This window comes from Panthera tigris, chromosome B1 (assembly GCF_018350195.1).
Source record: "Panthera tigris isolate Pti1 chromosome B1, P.tigris_Pti1_mat1.1, whole genome shotgun sequence".
NCBI classification, from domain to species: Eukaryota; Metazoa; Chordata; class Mammalia; order Carnivora; family Felidae; genus Panthera; species Panthera tigris.
In genome coordinates this window covers 173,451,567-173,461,244 of record NC_056663.1, presented here as the reverse complement: position 1 = coordinate 173,461,244, position 9,678 = coordinate 173,451,567, and the positions used below count along the sequence as shown (strand labels likewise).

The 9,678-nt window shown below is 38.1% G+C and overlaps 1 protein-coding gene across 1 annotated transcript; it reads left to right on the top strand.

Annotated features, from left to right (window-relative positions):
- Positions 1–8,913: 8,913 nt before the first annotated feature.
- Positions 8,914–9,273, top strand: LOC102972068 (40S ribosomal protein S14-like). Its single transcript, XM_015545091.2, has one exon. It carries the CDS (start codon positions 8,914–8,916, stop codon positions 9,271–9,273), a length of 360 nt encoding a protein of 119 aa, XP_015400577.2.
- Positions 9,274–9,678: the final 405 nt, after the last annotated feature.

Below are 9,678 nucleotides of genomic sequence, written 5' to 3'. Positions count from 1 at the left end.
TTGCATGTGTTCTGACTGCCCCACCAATTGGCCTGTCCCCTTCCCCTGTCTCTCCTCTCCTCGGGCCTCCCTATTCCCTGAGACACAACAATATTGAAATTAGGCTGATGGATAGCACTATGACCTCTAGATGTTCAAGTAAAACAAAGAGCTGCATGTCTCCCACTTAATTTTTTTTCTTTTTTTTAATATGAAATTTGTCAAATTGGTATCCATGCAACACCCAGTGCTCATCTCAATCACTTTAAATCAAAAGCTAAGAATGATTAAGCTTAGCAAGAAAGTCATGTCAAAGGCTGAGATAGGCTGAAAGCTAGACAGTGCCAGTCAGCCAAGCTGTGAATGCAAAGGAAAAATTCTTAAAGGAAATTAAAAGTACTACTCCAGTGAACACATGAATGATAAGATAGTGAAACAGACTTATTGCCAACATGGAGAAAGTTTGAGTAGTCTGTATAGATCAAATCAGCCACAACTTTCCATTAAACTAAAGTCTGTTCCAGAGCATGGCCCAAATTCTCTTCAATTCTTTGAAGTCTGAGAGAGGTGAGGAAGAAACAATTTTGAAGCTAGCAGAGGTGGGTTCAAGAGGCTCAAGGAGAGAAGCTGTCTCTACAATATAAAATGCATTGTGAAGTATCAGGCGCTGACGTAGAAACTGCAGCAAGTTATCCAGGAGATCTAGCTAAGACAATGAATGAAGGTGGCTGCACTAGACAACAGGTTTCCACTGTAGACAAAACAGCCTTCTATTAGAAGATGTCATTTAGGACTTTCATAGCTAGAGAGGAGAAGTCAATGCCCGGCTTCAAAACTGTAAAGGACAGGCTGACTCTCTTGTTAGGGGCTAAGGCAGCTGGTGACTTGAAGTTGAAGCCAATGTGCATTTATCGCTCTGAAAATCCTAGGGCCCTTAAGAAGTATGCGGCCTCTACTCTGCTGTGCTCTGTAAATGGAACAACAAAGCCTGTTTACCAAATTTTAAGGCTACTGATGAGAAATAGTGCTCAGGAAAAAAAATTTTTTTTCCTTTCAAACTATGAGTCTTCACTGATAGTCACCCAAAGGTTCTGATGTACGTGATTTATGTTGTTTTCATGCTGACTAATACAACATCCAATTTACAGCCCATGGATCAAGAAGTCATTTCTGCTTGTAAGTTCTATTATTTAGGAAATACATCTTGTAATGCTATAGCTGCCATAGATAGTTATTCCTCTGATGGATCTGGGCAAAGTAAATTAAAAACCTTCTGGAAAGAATTCACCATTCTAGAGATCATTAAGAACATCCATAATTTATGGGAAGGGGGCAAAATATCAACATGAACAGGAGTTTGGAAGAAGTTGATTCCAACCCTCATGGATGATTTTGAAAAATTTAAGACTTCCGTGAGGATGTGGCAGAAATAGCAAGAGAACTGGAATTAGAAGTGAAGCCCGAAGATAGGACTGAACTCTAAAAGTGGTAAATATAGAAGCACTGTTATCGGTTTATTATTTAGAAATACATAAAGGGATAGATATAAGACATTAAGGAAAGGACTTCGTTGATAGAAAGGAATATGGCAGGCAGTGTCCTTCCTTACAAGTCTTGTAATACTCTATTAAATCATATGAATTATCAATTGCTTGATACTTTTCTCATTAAAAGAGGAATTACATTGTTTTTTAATATATGCTTGTCATGTAAATTTTGGCTACTAACCAAAGTTTCCCACTTTTGATTATCCTCAGAAATGCCTAATACTAAAGTTTTGGATGTCCTGGAAAGTTAAAGATCGAATCATTGAGCGTAGTAATGGGCTACTAAGAGGTAGCAAAGAAATAACTTTGCCGACAAGTATCTCACACTCATGTTCATCTACTTAAATATAATTGTACTTTCTTAAATGAAGACTGAAATGAGGTACCTAATAAGTATAAATGTATTGATGAGGGAAAGAGAACAAAATGTTTGAAATGGCAATTCTGGCAAAGATTCAAAATGATACCTCCAAGAGTGCCTGACAAAAGAAACTATCGATTGGCTCCTCCTGGGGGTGGTCAATGAATATGGTATGGATAACTGAATAACAGGATGTGAGTCAAAATTTGAATTTGAGGCTCAGCCTTCACAGATGTAAATTATTAAGATCTTGTTTTAGAACAGTGGCCGTGATGAGGTTCAAAAAGAAATAATATCTAACACTTGTCTAGCACCTACTATGTACCACAGGATGTTGTAAATTATTAACGCATTTAGTCTTCACAACAAATACATGTGGTAGACATGATTATTATTGGCATTTTACAGCCAAGAAAACTAAGGACATGAAAGTTTAAGTAACTTTGCCCAAATCACATAACCAGTAAGGGGAAGAGCTGGGGAAGGAAAGGGGTAGTCTAGCACTAATGTCTGTGCTCATAATACTTCAACTACACTGGCTCTTGAATAACCAGAGCTTTACCATTCAAGGTTTGTGGTTAACAGGGAAATAAAAAGAGAAATGCCTCCACGACGCAGCAATCACCACACAAAAGAGCAATCCATGGTACTTAGGTGGGAGACAGAGGACAGAAAAAGAAAATGTTCAATAGAAGCAGAATATCAGAAAGAGTTATGACTCTCAGGTAGTCCACAGAAGGAAATTCAAATAAATAACTCTAAGAATACAAATCTCTGGATTTGGGGCAAATATAGAGCTTAGACAAGGAACAGACTAATAGAGGGCGGCTAAATACAGAAATCCAAGTAAAAATATGATAATTCACACATGTTCTAAATTGAAGAAAGCTACAGTCTCTGTGTACTTTGTAACTGCCAACCACGCTTATTTACAAAATAGGCCATACAGTGATAATTTCTCATAACCAGTAAAAAAATGAATGCCTTTACAAAACCTGATCTAGGAATATTTTATTGACTTGATAATGTGTTAGAACTGTGGGTTAGGGGTATCAGAAGAAAGTTATTCTACTGAAAAACTTGCAAATATAAGCACAAGTGATGTTTTAACATAGTGGAAATTTGGGCTACACAATAGTTGTAATTCACTTCTGCCAGTGTGAACTGACTTGATTACCAGTGATAAACTGGTAATCCGTCATTTTTTAAATAAATAAAAAGACAGTTATTCACAGTAATTTTGAACATTTTCCCCTACTTTATCTTTTACCAAAGCATCCCCATAAGTAAACCAAATAATACATGTTTTAACATTTTTTTTCTTCCCCTACACTTACTCTTGATGCTAACAGAGAAATAGTTGAGGAATTGATGGTTTGAGGGAAAGGATGGCAGTTACCACTGTGCCTATTAAATGGCAGACACATTACAATCCTCACACATATCCCTGGGGGGTCAACATTAGGATCTCTGTTTTATCATGATCAAGAGGTATAGCCAACTTGAGATAAATCAGCATAGGGTCACCACCCAGTCTGGCATAAGAAATGACAAAAGGTCTTCCAGGAAGTGGTTCCATTCAGTTGTTCTGGAGATTATATTGTGCTAGAAGTCTCTGTGATTTATGATAACGTGAGTGCCTTCTGTGCGAACCCTGCAAATTCAGAAGGGAAACAAATTTCTTCCCTCTCCCATTGAAGCCTGCATCCTTCAGACTCTCAGCGTGTGATTAGATTTGGGGAGCAGAGTCTAGTACTTGGGGAGACAGTACTATTAGGAGCAGGGAGGCTGAACTTCAGAGACCAGCTTTAGACCCAGCAGATGAATCACTATACACATTCAGTAAAAAAAGAAAAATGATTTCTGAGCCTGACTGTGCTTTCATCCCCTTCTTCCTCAGGTAGAGGAAAGGTAAATCCTGGATCCCACATACCAAGGGTTTTTTCTAGCACATCAAGCTTATGCCACAAAGAGTCTATTTATAAAAGTCAGGTCTAAGTTCCCAGCCCTTATTTTCCTTCTATGGCACCTCGTTTGTACCATATTGTGTTTTAATTTTATGTTGACAAGTGAATTTGCATTTCCCTTACCAGACAATAAATAAAGGTATGAACCAAGTCCCATTTTCTGTATTCCCAGCATTTGGTACAATATCTGATAAAGAGTGAGAGCTCATTATGTGTTTGGGGAATGAGTGAATGAATATTGCCAGCTTTGGTAAAAATGAGCTACAAATTTTGGAAGATTCAGACTTCAAATCATAAGACCTCAGAACTATACTTGTGCGGGTTAGAGGAGACAAAGGTGACTGATAAATATTTTCAACACTTATTACACTAGACCCATACCAAGAGGAAAACAGTCTCAGTTACTTCAGTCTACATGTAGAATGGTCTAGGATAATGGTGAAGGCCATGAAATGAATGTTTGTGTCTCCTCAAAATTCATATGTTGAAATTCCTAGCCCCCTGTGTGATGGTTTTAAGAGGTAGGGCCTTTGGTAGGTAATTATTTCATGAAGATGCAGCCCTCATGAATGTGATTAGTGCCCTCATAAAAGGGCTCCAAACCACTCTCTCCCTCTTCTGAACAATGAGATATTGGCAGTCTGCAAGTCAAAAATGGGATCTCACCAGAACCCAATCATGTAATATCCTAATCTTGGACTTACAGCCTCCAGAACTGAGAGAAATAAATTTCTGTTGTGTATAAGCCACCCAGTCTATGGTACTTTGTTATAGCATCCTTAATTGACTATGACAATGATCGATAACAATACTCATACCTTTGACCTAATACTTATATCTGTACCTATCTACATCTGTATTATCATCTATATCAATACAGATATAGATATCAGCATATATCAATGTAGACAGAGATACAAATATATACTAATATAGATAAATAGAGGTAGAGAGAGATAGAGATTGGCATGAGGACCATTAAAAAACATAAGTATTTTATGTACCACATTTTTTACCTGTAATTATTTACATTCTACAAAATACTATGACCCCAGAGTAAATCAGTAATGTATCATACATTTTTTGTTGGTAACCTGAATACTGTGATTGCTCAAATATTGATTGTGGAATATTTATTAAATAATAAAAATTAAAAATATATAAAACTAAAAATGATAAATATGGACTATTTGTTAAACCATGATAGTTTTTCTTCTTTTGCAGGATGATTGATTATTCACAAATGGTTTTAAACCACCTGTCAATAGAAATAGCTATCATTACAAATTAGCCAAAATTACAGAAACCCATTATGTTTAAAACAATAATTCACATGTACACCAACAAACCACCCCAAAATAACCTTTTGACCTACTTTCTAACTTTTCTCAAGGTGTGGCACCGAACTCTCATAAGGTAAGATGTTCGTTCCATTTTTTAGCTGTTTTAGGCACAAAATAAGAGTGAGTCACCTGAATTTCTAAATATGTTAAGATGAAAGGTGAGTGGCAAATTTTGCAATTATATTTTTGAAGGTGAGTAAATACATTTTGCTTCTTGGAAAGTTTTCCATTCTGTGTATGTACATTGTGAACCACATATTAAGTGTTTATAATGGAGAAGTTTCAAGGTTAAAATTACATATTAAAACAAAAGGAAGATGGATTAGGCAGTACACTTGGACACTGGAAAATGATGAAATAGCTGGGAACTGCCTTTGAAACCCTCCCATGGCCCATCTCCAGCTCGTGGAGCCTCCTTCTCCCCACTCTGCAAATGTCCACGGTGCTCTCCAGCTCCCCAGTTCAATTCCATGCACAGTGTCCAGTGACCCCACGTGCCTAGCCCACTCTGAATCTCATTTCAGATTGAACAACAAGACCACTCCTCGAGTTTACAACTTCTCAAATGTGCCCAAAGATGCTGATATATTGATGGCTAGAAAACGATATCAAGTTTCTCGTTGGCATTCTTCTATTCAATAAGATAAACCATTATATTCTACAAAATGATGTCTAATTTTTAAAATATCCATTTTTCCCTACAGGACTCAGTATAGCTATTTTTATCTAGAATGGAAAAAAAAAAATGTGGCCCATAAAAATATTCACATTTTTTTAAAAAATTTGTTAACACTTATTTATTTTTGAGAGACAGAGACAGAGTGCGAGCAGGGGAGGGGCAGAGAGAGAGGGAGACACAGAATCTGAAACAGACTCCAGGCTCTGAGATGTCAGCACAGAGCCTGACACAGGGTTCAAACCCATGACCTGTGAGACCATGACCTGAACCGAAATCAAGAGTCAGTCGCTCAACAGACTGAGCCACTCAGGTGTCCCAAAATGTTCACATTTTTTAATTGGCTTTCATTCAAATATAGATACAGATGAAGATACAGAAGCAGACAGGTACAGGAATGGGTATATACGCATAGGCCTGGGTATAGGTATGGGCATGGACATAAGTACGGGTATAGATATAGCCATGGCCAAAGGCATGGGCTCTGGCATGGGCATAGGCATGCATATAGGTCTAGGCATGAATATAGGCATAGGCATGGGCATGGGCATAGGAATGTGTATAGGCACAGGCATAGACAATGGTATAGGCATAAGCAAAAGCATAGGCATGGGCACAGGCATATGCACAAACGTGGACATAGGTGTACGCATGAGTACGGGCATAGACATGGGTATAGGCATAAGCATAGGCTTGGGAATGGGTAGTAGGCATAGGCATGAGTATAGGCATGGGAATAGCCATGGACATATATGTAGGTCACTAGTACTCTACACTATTTTATTTTATTTATTTTTTTTCAATATATGAAGTTTATTGTCAAATTGGTTTCCATACAACACCCAGTGTTCATCCCAAAAGGTGCCCTCCTCAATACCCATCACCCACCCTCCCCTCCCTCCCACCCCCCATCAACCCTCAGTTTGTTCTCAGTTTTTAAGAGTCTCTTATGCTTTGGCTCTCTCCCACTCTAACCTCTTTTTTTTTTCCCCTTCCCCTCCCCCATGGGTTTCTGTTAAGTTTCTCAGGATCCACATAAGAGTGAAACCATATGGTGTCTGTCTTTCTCTGTATGGCTTATTTCACTTAGCATCACACTCTCCAGTTCCATCCATGTTGCTCCAAAGGGCCATATTTCATTCTTTCTCATTGCCACGTAGTACTCCATTGTGTATATAAGCCACAATTTCTTTATCCATTCATCAGTTGATGGACATTTAGGCTCTTTCCATAATTTGGCTATTGTTGAAAGTGCTGCTATAAACATTGGGGTACAAGTGCCCCTATGCATCAGCACTCCTGTATCCCTTGGGTAAATTCCTAGCAGTGCTATTCCTGGGTCATAGGGTAGATCTGTTTTTAATTTTTTGAGGAACCTCCACACTGTTTTCCAGAGTGGCTGCACCAATTTGCATTCCCACCAACAGTGCAAGAGGGTTCCCGTTTCTCCACATCCTCTCCAGCATCTATAGTCTCCTGATTTGTTCATTTTGGCCACTGTGACTGGCATGAGGTGATATCTGAGTGTGGTTTTGATTTGTATTTCCCTGATGAAGAGCGACATTGAGCATCTTTTCATGACACTATTTTATATAAGGACTTCTCTTTTCCTCTCTATTCTCTTCTCAATTAAACCTCTCCTTTTCCTGGGTATCTGCTGTCAGCTAGTAGTATCAGAAAATGCTGTCAGAGATGTTCATTCTAAAAGCAACTTTAGTGAGAAATGGATATTTGATTTTGAAACAGCAAGACAAAATAAAGTCAGTCCTTTAGATTGATAGGTAGTGGGGAGCAGATACAGTAATGGGGCAGGTATCTTGCTGTTTAAATCAAACATCACGATGTAAGTGGGAGCATTGGTGTATTACATAAATCCTCAAACAAGGGCCAGAATTACATCATTCTTAGCTGTCTACTCATTAAGAGCAAGGCCAGCCCCCTAGATTTTAAAAGATTGAAAATGATAGGACATTAATAACCACACCTTAGGGAGAAAACATTATTCCTGCATATCAAATACATCAAGTCACCCACCCAGGAGATTGCATTTGAAAAAAAAAAAAAAAAAAAAAAATGTAGTTGGAATTGAGATTTTCATTTTGTACCTCTTTGTGAAAATGCAGATGGATTAACATTCATGGTCACTGAGTCCCGTTTCCATAGATATAGTTTGAGTTGTACCACCCAGGGACAGATTGTGTATTTTATTACTTTGTTTAAAATATCACTCAAACATTTTAAAAATATCCCAGCACTACAGAACATCACATAAGAACATAATGACAATATTTCATCTACTTTAAGCCATTTTAAGGTCCCTGTGGCATTAAAAAAAAAAAAAAATGTGTACCTAGATTGTGATGCTAAAAGTCTATTAGTTGAGCTCAGCATGCTGGCCTGGCCTCCAGGGAACTCCTTAAAAAGCCAAATTTAAATGAATGTGTAATCCCATTAGCATCCAGGGAAGAGTTAACCAGGTAACCAGACGTTTCATTTACTACAATTCTAAAGAGCCTTGGAAAAGATAGGGAGAATAAATGTTTTTGTCTGAGCTCCTGAAAAAAGATACTGTTTTATTTGGTTTTACAATAGAGGATTATAGCTGAGAAGAAATTCAGTGGTCAGATAAATATGAAATTTATGTTTTTCTTCCCTTCTGACTAGTAAATTTCTAGGGATGATGTTTTTATATTATTGTACTTCTCAGAACACAGAGTTTTGAATACTAAATACTTAATATATTATTGCAAATGTAATGGCATATATAAGTTGTTGATCTTTTATTTGGAATCTAGCACTGAGTGAATCTTAAATAATGACAGCGGTGCGCCTTTAACCCATATTGAATATGCGTGTTATTTGGAGGATGTTTTGAGCCATCCCCAATGGTCTTAAAAAATATATGTACATAGATTATAACCCTGAAAGTTCAGTGTATGAAGATAAGCTCATTTGGTTCAGCTAGTAATTCAATCCAGTGTGCTTTGGATATGTTAGGGAATAATACAGTCAAAACCCTCTGCTCTCGCTCTTTCTGGTGATGGAGTCTGAGAAGATGCACAGAAATAGCACCTTGCAAGGAGAAGGAAAAGGAGAAAGAACAGTCTCAGACCTCAGGTGGCCGAAGAAGAAAAAGTGTTTAGTGTCTACCATATCTTTATATCTTTCAACAACACTTTCATCTATGGCACCACCCACCTTTCTGGCAAAGAAGCCACCTGCCCATGTGATTGGTAGGATGAAGGTGAAGGCTGGCAAAGATGAGTCTTCTCCATATGCAGTCATGTGGGCCACCCAGGATATGGAACAGAGGTTCAAGAGGCTGGGCATCACTGCCCTCCACATAGAACCCCAGTACACAGGAGGAAAGAAAATCAAAACTCCTGGGCCTGGATCATAGTCAGCCCTCAGAGACCTTGCCTGTTCAGGGATGAAGATCAAGGAGGACTGAGGATGTCACTCCCAAGCCCTCCAATAGCACCAGCAGGAAGGGGGATGGTCACCCTCTGTGAACAAGACTCCTCAAATTACTGTTTTCTGTAAATAAAGTGACTTCCTGTAGGCTTAAAAAAAATCCAAACCTCTTCTCTCTTATAGCTCAGCGGAAGGATACAACCAATAAATAATAGATTTAATAAATGATTGTGTGGCATATTCGAAAGTTGTAAATACTGTGGAACAAAATCAAAAGCAGAACAAAGTAAGGCAATTTGAAATTTTGAATGGTAGGAGTATGGGCTGTTGTCAACTTGAAATATTAAAAGGAGTGGTCAAGGTAAGCCTCATCAAGGTGAAATTTGAGCAA

Excerpts from the sequence above, each read along its gene's own strand:
- LOC102972068 (XM_015545091.2), top strand. The coding sequence starts at position 8,914 with ATGGAGTCTGAGAAGATGCACAGAAATAGCACCTTGCAAGGAGAAGGA.